Genomic DNA, 21,833 nt, shown 5'->3' with positions numbered 1-21,833 from the left:
TGCACACACACAAAAACAACCATTTATTTTCCTATCATTTCATTTACAAAAAACCCCCACATACATTCATGTATGTATGTATACGTATGGTAGTTGGTAAACATACACTGATATAAAAACAGTGAAAAGTTTCTTATAAACCAGAACTAGGTGTAATCTGTTATTTATATATCAGTATTTTTTTTCTTTTTAGTCAAATTCATTGAGGTATAGTTTATATACAGTAAAAATTCATCCTTAATTTACAGTTCTGAGTTTTGACAAATATGGTCTTATAATTATTGGAACAATTAAGATCAGAACAGTTACATAACTCCCAAACTTCTCTACCCTTTTACCTGTCTCCCACTAGCCTTTGATTTATTTTCTGCCACTATAGTTTTGCCTTTTCAAAAATATTGTATAATTTAGATCATACAGTAAGTAGTCTTTTGAGTTTGGCTTCTTTCACTTGGCATAATATATCTGATACCGTATTGTATGTATTAGTAATTCTGTTTCTTTTTATTGCTGAGTTCCAGTGTTTGGCTGTACCACCGCATGCTTATCCATTGACTTGTTGAACATTTGAGTTGTTAACCACTTTTGGTGGTTATAAATAAAGACACCATAAATATTTGCATATAGGATTTCTTTGGGAAAGCACCTATGATGGGATTGCTGGGTCATATGGTGAGTGTATGTTTAGTTTTATAAGAAACTGCCAAACTATTCTTCGAAGTGGCTGTACCATTTTGCATTCCCACCAGCAGTGAATGTGAGCTCCAGTAACTCTGCACCTTTCCCCACAGTTCGTATTGTCAGGGTATTTTTTTTTTTTTTAACTTTTAGCTGTTTTAATAACTGTATAATACCACATGTGGTTTTTAGTTTGCATTTCTCTAATGGCTAATAATGTTAAGTCTCTTTAGTCTTATTTGCTATTCTTACATGTTTGTTGAAGTATATGTTCTAAGCTTTTGCCCCTTTAGAAAAAATCAGACCGTTTTCTTGTAATTGAATTTTGAGAATTCTTTATATATTGTAGCTTCGTGTCTTAATGTCAGATATTTTGCAAATGTCGATGGTTTTTAAACATTGGTGCAACATAAGATGTTCATGTTGGGAGTTTTACCATAAACACATTCCTGGTCCTCCTAGATATCAACTGAGTTTCTTGGAGACAGTTCCAGCAATCTGTAGTTCTTATACCCAGATTATATTATACTCTTGGACTTACATAATGGACATTTGTAATATACTGAGAATTCTCTGGCCACCCTAGTGAAGGAATCCTCCCTGCTCCAACCTCTCACATTTTTGTATTGGCAGCACATTTCTCTGTCAGTGTTCAAGAATGAGCATCATCTTTTCCCCCTCTAGTAATTGAAATTTGTTCCTCTAAGGTAGGGATCTGCACACTGTGGCCCATGGGCCAATCCAGCCTACCCACCACTTGATTTCATACAATAGGTAAGCTGAGAATAGGTTTTATATTTTTTAATGATTGAAAAAAAAAAAGAGGAAGAAAGATTGGTGAAATATGAAAATGATATGAAGTTCATATTTCAGTTCCTATAGGTAAAGTTTTGTTGGAACAAAGCTGTATTCATTGTTTACATATTGTCTGTGGCTGCTTTCACACTTTAAAGGTGAGATGAGTAATCGTGGCAGAGACCATATTAACAGCAAAGCTTAAAATTTTTACTATCAGGTACTGTATAGGAAAAAATGGTGGTTTCTTTTGAACCGTTTTTGATGAAAATTTAAAAAACTTCCTTATTTAACCTTTTCTTGATACTTCAGTTATCACCATGAGCATCAATTATAACTTTACTATGTTGGTGCTGTTGGGGACTGTGGCTGATGGAACTCTTAGGATAGTGTATTTTATATTTGTAGTGACTTTTAAAAACTTAGACTTATATCCTGATTTTTTCTTTATTCTTTTAGGAAGAAAAAATGTACACTCCATATATACTTCTGGGTATTTCAAAATTGATTGTATAGATAGAAGCCTTATGCAAAATAAGAGTATGTCATATGCCAGCTCTGAGGAAGGATCTGTGAGCTTTCATGAGTAGAGGGCATGAGTAAACAGATTGAACTTTTTAAAAAAGTTGGCTTATGATTTTTAGCTTTTTACTTATACTGGCTTTTTTCAAAATGTGTTAACTGACATCTGCATGAAGGAAGTGTTACTTTGTCTTCTTAGAAACTTGTATCAGAAGTACCTAGGTTGATTTACCACTAAGCTTTGAAGGCTTAATGTGTGATGAACATTTCTAGTCTCGATACTGCTTCTCAGTTACCAAATACTAGGGGAGTCTCCACTGGACTTTTTTTGGCTTTCATTTTTCTAATGAGTCATAGAGGCTGAGTCACTTTCCATTAACTTTACTCCAGGACTTTTAACTGTATATAGTAAAAGTGTGAGTGGTTTATAAGGGTGTCTGTCTTTCCCTCCTCACTGCCTCCCCATCAATGACTTTTTTTTTTTTTTTTAAACTGGGCTATATAGAGAAGTCCATGATTTACTTTATTACATTTGCCAGCATTTGAGTAGCACCTTTACATCAAATGCTTTAAAATGTTAGTTGGTTTTCTTTACGTCTTTACAATATAGAATGCTAGGATTGGCAAATACTGTCAAAAAGTCCTTATTGTCTACATGGGAGACCTGAAGTAGATAAAGAGAAGAAAGAGACTTGATTAAGGTCTTTGTTCCCCCCATCTGCACTTGTTGAGTTTGCTCTAACATTTGGGCCAACAGCTATTTGAAAAGAACTGTTCATTCTCGGTGTTTGTATTTACAGATCACTTTCTGGCGTTGCCTACAAAAGTTCCATTTTCCTATCTTTGATTGCTGGATTCTAACTTGACATGATTGCTTCTATTGTTTTCTCAGGTTTCCATGGTCCCACGTTATTATTTCAGATTGGGCTTTAGTGTACCCGCAGAGCATTTCTTCTTTTCTAAAATTTTTATAGTTACCCGATTAAAGCCTCACAGAGCTTATCTTCCAAGGTCATTTTAGCTATGTGTATGTTGGAGGGGAGAAACTAGAGGTTTAGAAAATGGTTAGGGAGCTATGGATAGATGCCAGTTTACCATGCTTTTACTGTGGACACCCCTGAAGTTCCGGAACATGGTTTCAGTGGTTTCTCGAGCTCCCCAAACTAGGATAATTACTAAACTTAAAGACAGTATAGCCAAATAATTTGTAGGCCTAACCCAGATACTTTGTGATTAAAAAGTGCAATTCTGTTAATTTTACGGAATAGATATATACTAGTGATCACATAACTAAAGGAGACATTGCTGAAATGCCCTGAGCAGTTGGATGTGATTACTGAGTGAGGTCTTTGTCACAAGACCTCTTCTGAGTATGTGAAGTTTTCATTGGCACTTAAAACCTAAAGGGTACCTGTCTGTCGTAGACTGTCTTACTCTTAATTTGTTTTCTGTTTTCTAATTGATTACTAAGTAAAACATGAAATCAGCTCTATAGATTATAGAATAGAAATCATGAGGGTGTCATTTAGCTGTTCATATTTGGGTTTATTGAAATTTTATTTTTATTTAGTTAGTTTTCTTTCTGTTCCCTCTTTATGGGTTCTGTCTGTATATTCCTCCCAAAATGTGGAACAGATATTGGAAAGATTTGTGCCAATTCAGAGGAGGTAAGAAATACAGACATTTGATTCCTTTTTACTTGGCAATATGTAACATACTTATCATTTTCTTCTTTCTTTTAAATGGAGTGGGCAAGGTGACATTTTTTACTCTATATACTTCTGCTATGCATCTTTTTAGTAGTTGAGCTCCTCCTAGAATTATTTTGTAGTATTTGATCTAGTTTACTGATACATTAAATAATTCATCCCAATTGAAATCAGACTTGTAGTATACAATTTAATTTAATCTTAATCAGACTGTCTTCTTTATAAAGGAAAATACCTTGAACCTAGACTTGTAAGACCTGGTTTCACATCTCCTGTTTACCACCCATTAGGTGTAAGGACTCAGAGATAACATTGTGTCTCTAAGTTTTAGTTGCCTTACTTGTTTTTTGGAGAAAATATTTACTGGGTTTGTGATTACGGTTAACTGAAGAAATGGATATGAAAACATTCTGTGAAATGCAGTGGTATACATTCAAGCTCTTGATAATATTATTGTTCAAGTTGCCCTGTAATACTTTTACTTTTAACCTTCTTCCAGACCGTTGTTCCTGTGAGTCCTTATCCCTCTGCCTAGAGGTTCCTTCTACGCTATCCAAATATAGTGTGGTTTTTACACCCCCCACCCCCACCAGGCCTAGGTCAAGTACTCATTCTCTCTTGAGTCTACCCTACTTCATTTCTGTGATTTCTTCAACCCACTTTGAGCTACTTATTTCCTTAAGCAAAATGTTTCATTCTCTGTGTTAATTTACTCATTTTCTCTCAGGAAAAGACTGGTGGCTGACTGATTGATCTCAGTATTTTGGGGGGATCCTTACACATAGGAGATACTCCAGAAAACTTGTCAGACTATCTGACAGCTTGTGCCCAGGGGGCAAACTGACCTAACTGGACTAATGACACTAGAGTAAGAGCTATGATTATTTGCATTCATTCACTGAGGTAGGAATAGAGGACTAGGAATAAGTCAGTTTTACTTTTTGTTGTATGATTTTTTTCCCCCCATTTCTCAAATTTTTGTAGGTTGGTGTTAAGGTTAAGTCAAGGCCTGAACATACAATAGTCTCCTTCGGAGGCAGTGATCTTACCTATTTATGAATTAATTTTAGTTATGTAAGACTATGCTAATGTGTGCACATTTTCCAGGAATGTTATATAGTGTCATTTTGTCACTGTTACTAGAAGTGTTGGGTTCTGTTCAGAATTTTTATGTTTACTATTTTCTCTCTAGATTTATTTTGATATAAAGGGAGCAAGGGTCTTATGAAGCTTTACCTAAACAGAGCAAACATAGAATGTATTTTTAAAGTCCTTGATTATAAGGGGAGATAATTGTGAAGAATCTGAAAGTTTTGAGTTGGAGACTAAGATGGATGCAAACTTGAAATGGTTTATGATCAAAAGAGGGTAGAAAAGCATGAGCAAGAGTCAACTCAAGAGTGTTCTGCTTTGGGCATGGATATACTCTATTGTACTTATTTTGGAATTGTTTTCTAACTTAGGGCACACTGTTTAGTCTCTTTCAGTTTCATATGGTACATAGGAGTTAACACTGCTTTAAAAATAGGCAGTGCTGCAAAAAATAAATTTATACTTGTAGGCAGCCATTTTTTCAAATGTTTAAAAAATCGCCCAAATAATTTTGACTTCTTAAAAACCCACTGAGGCAAGTGAATCCTCTAGAATGGAAAGGATTTGGATAACTTGTTTTCCTGTTCACAGGTGCAGGCTGTCCCTGATTTTCTTTCAGTTCTCTGCAGGGGAATTGCATGTAGAAGGTCCTGAAGCTAGTTTCAGTAGCATTGCTGAGAGAAATCCAAGGCATTTAGAAACACATTCTAGTTGAACTTAAAACATTTGGTGATTTTTTAAAAAAATTTTTAATCTTGATTTATTTTTGAAAGAGAGAGAGAGAGAGAGAGCAAGTGGGGGAGCAACAGAGAGGGAAGGAGACACAGGATCCAAAGCAGGCCCCAGGCATTGAGCTGTTACACTGAGCCCAATGTGGGGCTCAAACTCACAATCTATGAGTTCATGACCTGAGCCGAAGTTGGATGCTTAACTGACTGAGCCACCCAGGTGCCCCTGAAACATTTGGTGATCTTTAACAAGCCTTCAGAATATGGAGCATGCTCACTTTTCCAGGCTGTACTGTGGTCATCTGGCCTCACTTAAGCCTTTTAGTAAATGACACAGTTCACATTTGTATTCATTGGACAGTAAGTGACTGATAACATGGTCTCATTTTACCCTGATACTAAAGGCTCTGAGAGAACTGCTAGTTAAAACAGGAAAAGACTACTTTTTTTTTTATAAGGCACCAGATTGAATGGAAGGTTATTTTAAGATTTATTGGTGGTTGAAGCTACTATACAGATGAATAAAAGCAAATGTTTGCCATTTTGTATGGTAGAAATAAACAATCAGCAACGTTGAAGAAAGCAGTATTTGGTGCAGGAGAGAACACAACAGTCATCCTATAGGGTAGTCTTTTTTACAGGCTGTGATTTTCACATTTTAGATGATGTGTTGGTGTCCAAGATACAAATGTATATGAGTTACCCTGAATCAACTATATTTTATGCAACCCTATGTCTTAAGTTGGATGCATTCTTAGAGATAATTTGTACTGTTTCCTTACAGGTCAGGACATTGAGGTTCTGATTTGGAAAGTGACTTGTCAGAGGTCATTTGGTGAGTGGGTGACAAAACCAGAACTAAAATTCTGACAGGTATCTGGAATTAAGAACAGAGCTCTTTGTACTTTAATTTGCGTGTGCCTTATATGCTACAGTAAAGCCATATTTCTATAAATTGGGCAAGAAATATCCACATTTCTTATAGGAAAGATACCAAAATGGCATGTGGATTTGGCAGAAAGCTTTCACTAGAGCAACTCAAAGAATAGAAATTAGGAAAATCCGTCTAGTTTTAGGCATTCACTGTAATCTACGTGTGAAGGTGTTTATATTTTGACTGGCTATACTTCTATTCAGTGGTCTACCCTCCTATCATTCTTGATGTTGATTAAACTGTAATTACATGACTTTCTCATATAATTCTACTTTGCTTTCTAACTCTGGACATTCAGTTGAAAAGAAAAGTTTGAAGTGATGGAGCTTATTAAACATTTTAGACATACTGATTTTCCTTTAACTTAGGTCCACAATATGTATAGGAAACATATTCTCCCTCAGTTGGACATAAGAGGTTAGAAAGAGCTATAGAAATGTAGTAACTGTTAACAAAAAAGAAATGTAGTAACTGTTGATTACATTTTAATTCTTTGATAGAAGAAGAGGAAGTAGTGTTTGCATATTCTGTTATGGATTCTATACTAGACAAGTGACTAGATCTGTGTTAATCAGTGACTTAGTTAGGGTACCTGACTAGAAGAAATACTTAGTAGAACATAACTAATTGTAATAATTCATTAATTCTGATGATGCCAATAATAATAGGTTCCACTTCTTGAATTTCCTTTTATTGAGTGACAGATGTATTCCTTGACCCTTCACTTATCTAATTTATTTCTCAAGAAATCCATTCTCATTTTACAGGGAGGAACCTGAAGCTCAGAGATTAAATAACTTGCCCAAAGTCTTGTAGCTGTTAAGCAAGCAATATTTGAATCCTGATATATATAGCTCCTGTTTGTTTGTTTGTTTTTTTTCTCTCTCTGAAACACTTTTTAAATAGTAGGACAAATCCAAAGCCGGATAATGTTGTCACTTCATATACCCTGTTTATTTTTGTAATTATTGAAGACATCTCAGCTTCCTCCTTATTTGCCTCCAAGCTTTGGTTTGTGCTTCTTTCGTCCTGCACCACTAGCTGAGTTTCCAGCTTTCTTTGGAATAGAGAACCATCCAAAGTTCACATCTAACTTAAATACCACTTAAGTGAATAGAAATTTTTCTCAAAAAAAAAAAGAAAAAAATAGGGGCGTCTGGGTGGCTCAGTCAGTTAAGCGCCAGGCTCAGCTCAGGTCATGATCTCATGGTTCGTGGGTTCCAGCCCCATATTGGGCTCTGTGCTGACAGGTCAGAGCCTGGAGCCTGCTTCGGATTCTGTGTCTCCCCCCCTCTCTCTGCCCCTCACTCACTCGTGCTCTGTCTCTGTCTCTGTCTCTCTCTCTCTCAAAAACAAATAAACATTAAAAAAAGATTAAAATAATAACAAAAATAAAACAAAAAAAATAACCTGTATGATGAACTTCATAGAGAGCCAAAGTGGTTGACAGAGTCACTTCTTAAACTCCTTGCACAACTCCCTGCTGTCAACATAGGGGTTCTCCATGTGTGCTTTGAAATACAGGCTAACTTCTTCTAGTTTACTGGTGGATTGCTTCCTTCTTCTGTGTAGACTGTATTTCTAGGAAATCTGATTTTAATGTAAGCTTACTTATATTATAATTAGGAAGATAAATCTCCTCAACTTCTGGGGAGGCATTCTCCTAGATTCTAAGAAAGTACCCATGATCTCAAGATATCTTATAGAAAAACACATTTCTAGTGGGTAAACATGACCAATTATTGAGCATATGGCAGCATATCAGAGTAGAATTCCAAAAATCTCAAGATTTACCCATTTGTTTTTTATTCATACTTTTAGATTTATATAATCCAAGATTACTGGAAATGTTGTAGACTTCTGGCAGATGGTTACCAGAGTGAAAGTGTGAGTAGTACAATTTGCTTTAAGGGAGCAAGATTCTAAGAGAATCTTTTTACCATGTCTACTTAATCCCATGACCACTACTTGAAATAAAGTTTTGGGGGGCAATTTTGAGTATTACTCTTGATTTCTTGAAATTGAAATGTGTTTACTAATCCTAATAGGAAAAAAATGCTAAAGTATCTACTTGCAGAAGAGAAGTTGAAAGTGGAAATATCTGACTCAAGGGTAAACAGAATGTGCAGTAGCTAGTACTTAAGGAAACTCTTCTTGTCATATGAAGCCAATAAACCAAAATGGTTTTCTTTCCTTGGTGTAAACTTGTACTTAAGCTGGGTTGGATGTGATCTTTTGGGTTTTAATGGGCATGACTGGGTTTATCCTACAGGGGTTTAAGGAGATGGGTGGCTTTTCTTTCTAGGCTAAGGCAAACAGAGAAACCAACACCATTTGAGGGCTGCCAAACCATCTGAGGGCTTGTTTAAGTGCCAGGAAAAGTGCCATTCAAATATTGCAACAAGAGAAGGTCGGAGTTTCTTTAGGGATACGTGCAATCAAAATAAAAGCAATAAATTCTTACAGTCTGGATATTCTTACTGGAAATTGGCTTTGAAAAAAAAAAATCCTGTCTGCTACTGTTTATCTAAGGGTATTTAAGTATTTTGGGTATTTTGAGGACTGTTTGTGGTTATCAAGGGTCTTTTGTTTTCTACATAGAAAGTCTGACTATCTCCATCAAAATAATTTGTGAATATGTAATTTTTAAATATATACATTTCCTGCAGTACTCAAGTCCTTAACAGTGGTCGTTATCACTCTGTCATTTCAGGTGAGCAAACGTAAGTTATATTACTTTGTTCAGGATTATTCATCTAGTGAGTGTTAGAGCCAGGACTGTAATCAAAGTGAGAGTACTCTTAGTTACACCATACAGTATCCTTATGCAGTGAGTATTCACTGAGTACCAGTGTTCTGTGTAGTGTATTGGAGAAAACACTGTGTAAAGAGTTTCATCGTTTTCTAAGTGTGATTTTGCTAGTCTTTTTATGGTCAAATATGAAATTTTATAAATCCATTTAAAAAGTAAACTGAATCATTTTAAAGCAGGAGTTATTTCTTTTAAATCATTTTTATGATATCAAAAGTAATTATTTATTTAGCTGCTGTGTAAATTCATATATTCCTGAATTGTTCTGAAGTGGAGCACCCATGTAAAATGCAATTGTTCTTTAAGGAATTCACCAAAGATAGTAAACTTAGGAGAATCGTCTCCATTTTTGATCAGTTTTATTTTCAAGGTCATTTGAGATTCACAGGTACACATTGGCTAATCAGAATGCAGAGTTCTTCAGTAAGTGTTTGGTAAGTAAGTATTAGCGATCTGGTGGGTTTATTCAGTAGCAGGTATATTTCCCAGAATTTAATTGCTTTAACTGTATTTAAAATCAGTTCACTTGCCTTTCTAAGTGGAGCTTTGCTCCTTTGTTTCTGTGACTATATGTGCACAGTTGCTGTAGAGCAACTTTTGATTCTTTCACTCTGGTGAAGTTAGCAAAACTACCATCGCTTTAGGACTAAAGAAAAAGAAACAGGTGAAATACCATACAGGAATTTTGAAGATAAATCAGTGGTTAACACAAAACCAATAATATATTCAAAACCCTTTCTTGTCCATACTGGTAAAGTAAGTTACATCTGTTGGCCTAAAATACTATGTGTGTGTGCCTGTGTGTGCTCATACACACATACACAAATGATTGAAATGGCTTTAAATGCTACTGAGTAGTCTAGTTGTCTAAATTGTCAGTAACCTATCTATCACACTGTGATTATTGTTTAGAGCAGTGCTGTCCAATAGAACTTGTCTGATGGTGGAAATGTTCTATATTCCACACTGTCCAAAATGGTAGGCATCAACCCCATATGGCTATTTAGCCCTGAAAATGTGGCTTGTGAGACTGAGGAACTGAATTTTCAAAATTTAATTTTAGTTAATTTGAAGAAATTGCTACATGTGAGTAATGGCTACCATTTATATTGTGGGGAAAAACAAATTGTGACCCTGGTGGATGGAATAATAATGATGAATCAATAGAACATACAAATTTGGTCTAATTTAAGGCAATCTTTTCTAACATCTGTTCTCATATTGGATGTTGTAGATGTACATCATATGGGGTTTTGAAGGGTCTTACTCGTGGTCACTTGGTAGGACTGCAAGGACAGAAAGAACCCAAGTGCCAGTTTGTTGGGAACTCAGATGAAGTGACCTCTAGGTTGAGCTCATTTTGAGATTAAGGGATGCTTCTGGAGAAGAAAGAAGCTCAGTTTCAGGGATTTGCGTTGGTATCTAGATCTGCATTTTCTGAAAATAGATAAAGTCTGAGTTGTCACTTTTCTAGAGCAACTTTTTTTGTTATTGCCAACACAGAAAAGTTTGGCTTCAGAGTACCAATCCACAAAGTTGATGCCTGCAAACCCAGAAAACTTGTGAGATTGTGTTTGTGGGGTTTTTATCCTTTATGGTAACTTGAGTCAGATACTTCCTTATGGAAAGCTTTATGTGACAGTTCTACCAGGATGAGTCAATACTGTCCTGTTTCTGCCCTGCCACCTCCCCCCTCCCCCCACCCATGTTTTCACTATTCCTCTCACCCTCAATCTTTTGCTCTGTCAAATGGAAATTCCTGACTCAGCCATTTTCACTTTTCCAATAAGTTACCCAGTTACTCTGTGGTCTCTGATAATGATGTAGATGGTTTGTGATATTAAAGTAGTACTTCTGATTTGGTGACTTACATTATCTCAGCATTTTCAGAACCCATTTGCCTGCAATCTAGTGTGTCTGTGGTTAGCTATAATATATCTACTTGCCAAACTAGTGGTTTGGGTTACCGGGCTTTTCATTTAACTTCGAATTTGGGGGATTAGAAAAAAAATAACTCAGGAACCTATTTTAATAAATTGCATCAGAGTGAAATGTTGGAATTATATTAATTGTTTTGTTTTTTAAAATGTCTCCTTACTGTGCTCAGTCTTGTGCTTTTGTTGAAGATGTGTGTGCGTGTAGGCACACGTTTAAAACTCATACTTGAACTATTGATGATGTCCATTATGTAACTTAGTGCTTCCTATTTAAGTTCCAGCGTGACAACAGTTTAGTTGCATATTTGCTGCTAGTAAAACATTTCTATCCAGTGACGAACTGGTGTTATTTCTTTTTTTAGGTCATGAAAACTGAGCAACTTTTCATATTTCCCTGCTTGCTTTGGTTCTCAGGAAGATCATATACAAATTTGGGGACTTATATGGACTTTATTTTTGCTAGCATACTTTTTCCCTTAATAACAATAACAAAAAACTTTCATTCTCAAATGACTCAGGACACTAACTCCAAGATTCTGAAAATTCCTATCGGCACCTTAGCATACATTGCATTCTCTGCTTCAAAATGCCACATTCGTCTTATGCATCCTGCTGGGTTATTTAGCTTAACACGTATAACCTCATCTATATTGTCATTTTTCATAGCCTTGGGTCTCATCTTGGAAGTACCACTTCTTTGACTATGTGATCCTTGGCATTGTTATTCCAACTCTCCAAGCCATCTTTTCTTTAGAAATTGAGTGATAATGTTTAATTGTGGTGTCAAGCGACCAACAGTTGACCACCTGCCTGAATGGACCACCTTTATAGATATTCTAGGATTCTTTCAGCTTCTATCCATTACTATACATATATTATAATATATCCAAAATTTGGGGGATGGAAGCAGAAACCCTTTACTGTCATTTTAGGTAATGTAGGTAGACATGCAGCTCCTTAGCCTTTTTCAGGTGTGCTGGAAGGTGAGGATGGCTCACACCTGCAAAAAATGCAACTTTTCATGGTATGTCATTTGTATTAATCACCATTTTTCTTAGGAGCCCTCATTTCTACATTTATTTGAAAATCATTATCTCAGGCACTGGGATAAATGTTGGAGAGAAAATGATCCATAATATTTTTCCTGCCTTTCAAGGATCTTGAATGTATGCTGGGGAAACAGATGGGTAAATTCATTATAATATGATTAGTGCTACCATACTATATTTACTATATGCTGTGAAATCACTGGGGGAAATATAGCATAGGTAAATCTGCTGGGTGTGTAAGAGTCCATTGTGATGGTTTTGGTTTTATTCTATAAGATTGGATTAGTAGAGAAATGACATTAGAATGAGGGTTTGAAGACTGATTATGATTTTTTTAGATAGTGGAGAGGTGCCTCAGGTAGATAGAACAGGTTTGTGCCCTGCCCCCAGTGTGTGTAACGGTGACTAAGCTTCCTTCAACTTGGAGGATGCTCCCATTCTCTGTGTCCCATACCCACAGCAACCAACTAAAACATAAACAAAACCCAGTAACCATAAAAATCCCCAAATAGTTGAAACATTGGTTAATGATACTTGACTCAATCACTTGTACAAAGTGTGGATGAAAGTGTTTGTCTTTCAAAAAGGAATTGTAGAAGCCTGTGTGCATTTTTCAGGTAGTTTAGTAAGGGGGGGTGGTAATAATTCTACTAAAGATAAATATTCCAGAAACGTGGATCTGATTTAATGATATTATGTGTTTCTTATCAGAAGGATCCTCTATCTTCCAGACAGATGGAATAACCATAGTATATGGGATAGAACAGGGGATTTGGAGACTTGATCAGGATAATAGCCCTGCCATTGAATACTTCGACTAGGAACAAAGTAAATGAGGATGGAAGGCCTGTTTATGTAACTAGTAAATGGAAGGCCATTTACTAGTGTTTTGTCAGCCCAAATTAGGTGCCACTCTCCTTCTTCTGTCATACTATACTTGGATTTTGTTAATTTCAACAGGATGGACATCTAGGACATTAAAAGTCAGAGAAGGAGCAAAAGTTTCAGTTACCCTTTATTCCCTAGTAAATTAATTGTTCAGACATTACTGAGATCTTATTCCCATCGTTTCAATTTCCTGCCTGAATGGGAAGTTTCAGTTGTCAGAGTGGTCAGTGATTCAAAGCTATGTATGCTATTTTAGGACTCATAATTGGGGCAGATGGTTACGAGAGTGTCCATAGTCCATAACTGAGCATACCTAAGAAGCTCCTGAGCTGATGGTGGTAGTAGTGGGGGGTGAGGGTTGGTTTTGGTGTTGTTATTAGTGATGGTGATATTGATATCCTCTTGGTCCCTATATACGTAAAATTTGTTGGGGATGAAAATGTCAAGGACTTGGCATTAGGATGATAGCTGTTCATAGTTTTTCCTGCATTCTGTTCTCTTTTACTCAGGCAGTTTTATTAGAGCTTTAAATAAAGAAAAGAGACCCTTCTTTAATAAATTAGGGAGACATTCCTTTTGAGGGGCAACAAACAAAGGCATAGGGGTTTACATACGTTATTTCTTTGTACAAATTGTCTTTAACATCTCTTGGACACATTATTCTGAAATTTATTAATACTCTCTTTGCAAATGGAGAAAATCTCATTGATACTGGATGGAGAGTAGGGGAGATGGGGCAAGCTGGTTAGATCCCAAAGGGAAATTTTCCTTGGAATTTTCCACCATTGTCACACACGGCTTAGGGTTTTTCTTGCACATCACCCAGGAAACACTGTGAAATGAAAAGAACTTTTTATTGCCCTTGTTTTTCAGAATTGAATACAGGCTGACTGTGATTGCCAGAGACTTATTCTTGGGAGACAGTGAGACAAAATAAACAGTATCCCCCATTTCATTGCTCTATTTTGGGCCCTGGAACCCACCTTCTGAGCACATGTGCCATCCTTACCTAAATTCTGTTGTATCCACAATTTCAAACAACCTAATGCATATTTGTTTTATTTTATTTACTATTTAATAATATCAACTCTTCTTACGTAGTGAAATATAGACTCATTACTTCTTCCAGGTTTGGTTTCCAATTCATTTGTTCATTTGTTGGGCAATCTTGGTCAAGTCACTTTATTTCTCTGAGCCTTAGTTTTCTCATAAATAAAATGAGAATATTGGTAAAACCTTTACCTTCAGGTAATTAGGAGGAATGTATATGAAAGTGCATTGTAATCAATAAAGTGCTATATCAATGTCAACTGTGGCTGCCTGTCATTACCAAACTTTTCAACATAGAATATGTGTCTGGAACATCATCCTCATTCATAGAGGCTGTTTTCATGTGTACAGAACAAAGGAAAACAAGTATCATCCCTGTTCTCAAATCAATGAGTATGTATTCCATCTGTTGCTAATAGCATTCACACAAAAATAGAATAATTCACAAATTATACCAGGACATAAAAGGCAGTACAGACACAGTTGAAAGAAATAGTTGCTAGTGAATGTATTATTAATCCAGGCATTTGTATGTGGGTGGAAGCTTGTAAAGACTGAGTCATAGGAATTGTATTTTCAGAAAGTTTGGGGTGTGAGTACAAGAAGGACAGAAGGGGAATGACTTCTTCACTCTTCTGGTTTGTGAGAGTTAATTGCCTCCCCACCTAGAATGCCTGCTTCCTCTGCCCATAGAAATTTTAACCTTCTTTTGAAATTCATTCTGTATGTTAGCTACTTTAAGGTTTCTTGATATCTCTGAGTCACTGCTATTACTTACAACCACCTCCAGTTCATAGCAAGCACATTTCCTCCATTATTTATGCCTTCAAAGAGTTTGCTGTAGTTCTTTATAGCATTTATCAAATTATATTATGTTTATGTACCTTTCTGTCATCTCTACTTTCGTGATGGCTTGGGAATGACTTATTTATCGCAAGAGAGCTCAGCAAATGTTTGTTGAATGAATGCGTTTACTAGGTACATACTATGTCATTTGTGTATTTAGGGGGATCCACAAATGAATGAAAATCACCTTTTTCTTCAAGGAAAATGGATGGGGGGAGAATATGTGTGTGTGTGTGTGTACACATACACACACACATATATATATTTTTCAAATATATATCCTACTTCCTGTTTCTGAAATTTGCTTGGTTTAATGTAAACTAAATCATTGTATACTTAATATGTATATATATGGATTAAAAAACACTAAAACTATTTCATTTAGTGGGAATGGAGAAGGTTTCTAGTTTTTATTTAAATGATATCTGAAAGTTTTACAAGTCTCTGTAATGCTGTTGTAACAACAGAACTTAATTCTATTTATAAAATTGTTTTCGTCTTTTGGCTATGGATCTTTCACTGTTTTTTGACTTTATTGGCCAGTGTTTCTTCATTTCTTTTTCAATTAATGAATATCTATTGAAGTCTCATTACATGCTACATCCAGTGCATATAGAATTGTGTGGAAGGTACAGAGATTAGTCCCACAGGGTCCCTGCCCTGAAGAGTTTGCAACTGGTCACGGAGACAGCTGTCTATTTGCGTTGAAGGATAAAATGTGTTTCTTTCTGTTGATGCTCTTCAAAAGCAAGGAGGTAGAGTTGCATGATTAGTTTTCAAAACAGACTTAGCTACCATGCCTTAATTTTGGGGAAAATGTTTGGGGTCAGAGGGAGGAGGTTTACAGGACCATTGAAGTTTGGATGGGAATGGAGAGGAATGATGGAATGGCTCTAATGGCAAGATCAGCTTGAAATTTGAGTGAGTGAAAGTGAACATGGGAGGGAAGAAGTCTGAGAAGTGGGAGGGTAGGCATTCAGGGTCCAATGATACAGCTTAAGTGTGCCTGCAGGGAAAGGTGGTGAGATGAATTGATGCTGTTTATCCTCCTATACTGCTTATACTGTTTACTTCAAAGTAGAGTAGATTAGGGAAGGAGCAAAGATCCAGGCTCTGAATTTGGCCTGGCTGTGAAATGTTTTCTGTAATTCCCAGTCTGGTTACTGATTTACAAAGGTGGCTGGATGTGTGGTTGTTTTCCAGCTTGTGTTGAGTCATGATGCAGAGTGTACAGAGGCACATCTAGAAAGGAACTAGAGTGGATGCAGAAGAAACTGGAGTGAACACATAATACTTGGCATAAATGAGATCATGCATTTGGAAGTTCTCAGTAAACTCTGAAATGCTAACTTGGTGTATTGACAATACAATTCTGTGTATGAGTGTGTGCACTTCCTTTAGTCATTGAAGATCTTCTAGATTCTCTTCTCGCTCAAACCCTAACCCATATGCGCTGTAAGAAGATTTAGGATCAAATAACAATGATACTTCATTCTTGCTGGTTAAATACTAAGAAGTCATTGAGAAGAGTCATTGTTATGGTAACCAGTAATTCATAAACTCCTTGCACCTGCTATGATACGGCAACTGTCTTTATGTTTACGGTTTAGCAGCATATGCTATTGATGGAATTAAAGATGTGGATTTAAAAAGAAAAAGTTTGTGTTGTAGAATTTTAAAATGCAGTGTGTAAAAAATTACAAAAAACAAAAGAAATACAGAAAACCCAGGGTGCCTGGGTGGCTCAGTCAGTTGAGCGTCTGACTTTGGCTCAGGTCATGATCTCACAGCTCCTGATTTCGAGCCCTGCATCAGGCTCTGTGCTGACAGCTCAGAGCCTGGAGCCTGCTTCGGATTCTGTGTCTCCCTCTCTCTGCCCCTCTCCTGCTCATGCTCTGTCTCTTTCTGTCTCAAAAATAAATAAACATTAAAAAAATGTAAAAAAAAAAAAGAAATACATAAACCCATGATCCTGACACCCAAATTTAATAGATGTTAATATTTGCCTTATTTGCTTTAGTCTTCTCTGTTTTGTTTGTAAATCAATAGAACATCTGATATAGCAAAGGCACTCCTGCTCTTTGACTCTCTTTGTAGATGAGCACGATTCAATTCTAAATTCAGTTTGTGTCAGTGCTGTATATTAAAAACATATTTTTATTACAGGTGTATGCATCCATAAACATTATGTTTTAATGTTGCACTGACTAAAACAAAAATATAAAATTGTTGCAGTTCTTCACATGGTTATCCACATGGAAACCTGCAATAATTTTATAATCTTTTATTCAGTATGACCTTAAACATGTATAAAATATATTGTTTGGCATAACTTTCTGCCTTGGTAACATAAATTGAAGTGGCTTTTAAGGTTTTTTGACCATAATCTGCAGGATGTTGTATGTTTTACAGTGTGACCTAATACATATATACAGCTGTGTGTGTGTCTGTGTGTGTACACGTATGTGTGAGTTTTGTGTGAGTAAAACTGAAAAAGTTTCTCCATTCCATGGTTTCCTCGACTGTGTGTTTTACTCTGTTTTCTAGCCTATTCATTTCTAGACTTAATAAATTGATTTTATGACCTAATAATAGGTTGCCATCCATGATTTGAAAAATATTAATCTCAATAATTAATCTAATCTTATCTAAAATTAATACGGGACATTAGTATACAGACATAAGCCTTCGCAGTATAATAAAAGTGCTTCAAATAAGAAAGCAGCCTAATAAAATAGCATTCTTCTGCACAAGATTTGATTACATTCATTTTGTCTAATTCATTCTGAATATTTGTTTTCTGTGAACTAAATCCATACATGTCTTAGCCATTTGATCAATTAATATGAATTCACTAGGCATGTTAGGGAGTGCATGTTAGTCAGTATAGAATATCTCCTTTCAGTCTGTTGTGACCTCTTGGTTTGCCTGGAATCCCGGAGGGCTGTCATGGTGTCAGGAAAGGAAAGAGCTCTTGCTGGCTCAGATACTGACTTCTAACCTTGTCACCAACAAACTGTATATAGCCTTGATAACTCTTTTCTTCCGTCTGGCCCTCATTTTCCTCACCTATTAATCGAATGAGTTAATTAGCTCATCTTGAAAGCAGTTTCATTCTGTGAAACATAGGGTAGCTAGGACCTGGGCCACAAAGTTGTTAGAATTTGCTGAGAATATATCAGATGTAAAAGAACAGGACTTTCTCCTGGAATTACAAGTTTTGCAGTTGCAAGAAGTAAGCAGACCATATGTTGTTTAAATGGTTCTTGGGCAGAAATGATTCCCCAATTGTAAAACCATTTCAGAGTAACCTTAATGTCTCTAAGATCTACCTACTTTTTTATTGTGTTATTTCTCAGGGACAGGGCTGGCTATGTCAATGTATATGTATGTGAGCATATATAAGTGCTAAGAATGGCAAAGGATTGTTTCTTTATTCCATTTCAGTTAAATGTCATCATAGGCAAATTCAAAGCTGCAGAAAGAAATCTATAAACTCTGTTAACTTTACAGGACAGTTTCATGAGTCCTACATGTTGTAGTAGTTTGTGGCTTTAGGGAATTTTCCTTTTTCATGTGAGTTACATGTTTGAAATAGAGTAAGAACATATCACCTAAATTACATGTCCTTCATACAAACAAAAGGCACATTTCATGATAAGAGTTCTTTATGAGTATTGTTTTGTGTATGTTTGTTTTAAGAAACAGGAGTTTAAATTGCAGTTTGGGGTGGACCTTGGAGACCATCTCTTCCCATTTGCTCCTAAAAAGATAGGCCAGTGAATGTTCTTGCCTGAATCTCCAAATCGAGGTGACAGTAGGGGCAGGTTCCTGTATCCTCTAAGCTTCCCATATCCTTTTGGTATGCAGATTCTTTTTAGGAAGCTCTACATTTACGGAGACCTAGGGGAGGTAGTTCTAACTCCTGTCTGAGGGTGTGGTCCCATTAAAGAAGTGATTATCCTGAAGTAGAAATCTGTTCCTACCTGAGGGACTAATAAAGGTGTGTTTTTCCTTAGGGGCAGCAGGATAGATGTAAGTCTCTGGGAGAGGATTCCCTCAACCCTAGATGGTTGAGGCAAAGGCTGGATTTCTTTTAATTCCTCTGACTATGCAAGAACTCAGCTTTCTCTTAGCTAACAGTATGCAGAAAGTTCTTGTCTCTTGTATTATGGCCACAATACTTGCCCTCTCTTTTTAGATGTGGATTAGAATTTCTGGACCTATGGGGCACCTGGGTGGCTCAGTTGTTTGAATGTCTGACTTTGGCTCAGGTCATGATCTTGTGGTTCGTGAGTTCGAGCCCCACATTGGGCTTGATGCCGTCAGCCTGTCAGCACAGAGCCTGCTTTGGATCCTCTGCCTCCCCTCCCCCGCTTGCACTCTCCCATAAATAAATAAATAAAAAAAAAAGAATTTCTGGACTCATGAGTTCTGATTCTGTGGTTAATATCCTTAGGCCAGAGACCAGAGCTAACCATTACTTTGTGATACCCTGTGCTTGGCACTGGGCAGGTACTGTTGATGTTTGTGAATGAAGACTTTGTATTAACTAGTCACTATTTTGCACTGCATGTTATAAAGCTGATAATCCTAAAATAGTAGAATTGATTTTTGAAGTAAACAAAATTCTTTTTTTTAACATATTAAAATACTACCATTGAACCTTCTTGTCTGCTTTTCCTCCTTCATCCTCTGCAGTGTGCCGAGATTTTGCTGTTTTAGAGGACCACACCCTGGCCCACAGCCTGCAAGAACAAGAGAGTGAGTAATGGCCCTCATTATGTTCCTTCTGTTTTCTTTTTTAGTAGTAGCTTGAGGCAGGTTTCTTTGGGTGAGGCAGGGAGAGAGAACAGAGTCACCAGGCCTACTTTCCATCAGTCCTGAGGGATTTATCTAGGCAAGTGCCACCTGGGTGGAAAATGAAGTTCTGGGTATTTTAAGGTGTGACAGCTGCCAGGGATTAGGAGATTTTGGGTATATGGGAGGAAAAGCGGGGCGTGAACCTTTCCCTTGCCTTAGTATTGTTAGGAGGGAGATACTATCTCGCATCTGTTCTTCCCCTAGAAGAGGGGTCTGAACATCTTTGCAGACATTGGAAGTATCTAGGTTGTGGCCTTTTCTCAATATTTATGTAGGTAATTATGGAAACTAAACCTAAGTTATGTGTGTTACACAGAAGTACGTATTTGCAAATATGTAATTTGGGAATCATTAATTCATGTGTCAATATAAAAAGTAAGTATTGAAAATGTTTATAAATAGAGTGACATCTTGTGGAGCAGAAGGAGCCCTGGCCTTGGTTTTAGAGTATTGGTGTGGAAATCCTGTCACTGCCGCTGTTTTGCCATGTGACCAGGGGCAAGTTACTTAACCTTTCTGATTCTCATTTTACTTAATGGAAAGAGAAGAGGAATAATTCCTTTGCTGCCTGTTATATAGCATTATTGAAAGCATAAAATGAAGTCATGGATGTGAAGCTCTTTTTAATGGAAAAACCCTTCTTAAGTTATCCTGAGGCGTATTATTAACCAGATGAAACATTGCGATTCCTCTCTTCAATCTCTCCGTCCAGTTGAACATCATTTGGCCTCGAATATTCAGCGGAACCGTTTGGTCCAGCATGATCTCCAGGTGGCTAAGCAGCTTCAGGAGGAAGATCTGAAAGCTCAGGCTCAGCTCCAGAAGCGCTACAAAGACCTGTGAGGATTTGGGGGCGGGCGGGAGGCATGCTGGAACTGGTTTTCTCTGTGGAGCCAGCAACCAGGGCAGGGAAGAAGACTGTGTGTCTGTTCCATTCATGCCTGTCACTGTTAGATTACAAATCCTATAGTGGCTAGCCCACAGTTTTCTTTGGTCTGAAATTTTTGTTGTTGTTGGAATACTTCGTAGGTTTGGGGACAAGTGGATTCTGGTATGACTCTCAGCACGTTTAACTGTTGGACTTTGAGCATTTCGATCCACCTCTCTGAGTCTGTATTCCTTCCCTATAGCACGTGGAAAATAATCTCTGTTCCCTTTGCCTCGTAGGTTGGTTGGGGGATCCAGTGAAATACTGGATATCAAAGAACTTTATGAGTTGTATTGGATTCCTTTACTCTTGCGTGGTTGATGTTTGCTGCCTTTATTTTCCTTGAACTTCTTTTGCTTTTCAGGGAGAGGCAGGATCTTCTGGAAAGCTCTGAAATACACACTCAGTTCTCTTTATAACTTCAGCATCTGACAGACATTCTTTCCTCAGTCTCCTCCTGTAATAGTTCGGTAAATGGAAAGATCATATCCAAGGTCTCTTCCAGCACAATGACTTACTTTTTTCCACTGTTTTAAAAGCTCAGAGGGTGCATTTCTTATTTAAGAGTGACCCCTGTATCTAAATCTCTGTGTAATCCCCTATATCTAAATGGTGGATTTAACCACAAGGTATTGTTTTGAGGGGAAAGGGTAGAGGGAGAAGTAAAGGGCCCCCACAGTTTACTGTAGTTCATGTTCAAATAAACAGGAAAGCCTATCATTTTTGCTGTCTTTGAGGAAGGGTTTGCCTTTCTGGTTTATTATTTGTAGAGAGAACTTTAGTCATCCTTTTGTTCAGCTTCCTTATTTTGTAAATAAACACTCTTACTGACTCTTGCTATACCTGTCACCATGAAAGGCACTGGAGACCACAGATAGGAATAAAATATAGCTGTTGCCTTTAAGAGCCTCAGAATAAAACTCTGAGGCTTTTGAAATCTACAGAGACTGGTGTAAGCCACAGAGAATTAAATAATACATTTAATGACAATGAAGAAAGGAG

General features: G+C 36.9%; 1 protein-coding gene across 4 annotated transcripts in view; it reads left to right on the top strand.

Annotated features, from left to right (window-relative positions):
• Window positions 1-21,833, top strand: part of CCDC50 (coiled-coil domain containing 50) — an 85,685-nt gene that overhangs the window by 7,230 nt on the left and 56,622 nt on the right. For 3 of the 4 annotated variants that reach the window (XM_042957174.1, XM_042957178.1, XM_042957176.1), the window contains exons 2-4: window positions 6,309-6,359; window positions 19,742-19,804; window positions 20,616-20,742. In XM_042957174.1, coding sequence (XP_042813108.1) covers window positions 6,309-6,359; window positions 19,742-19,804; window positions 20,616-20,742 — 241 coding nt within the window. The remainder of the gene's footprint in view (window positions 1-6,308; window positions 6,360-19,741; window positions 19,805-20,615; window positions 20,743-21,833) is intronic. The other variant, XM_042957175.1, reaches the window with a different exon arrangement.

The sequence above is a fragment of the Panthera tigris genome, chromosome C2 (genome assembly GCF_018350195.1).
Source record: "Panthera tigris isolate Pti1 chromosome C2, P.tigris_Pti1_mat1.1, whole genome shotgun sequence".
Lineage (NCBI taxonomy): Eukaryota > Metazoa > Chordata > Mammalia > Carnivora > Felidae > Panthera > Panthera tigris.
This window is presented reverse-complemented; position numbering and strand designations above follow the sequence as displayed.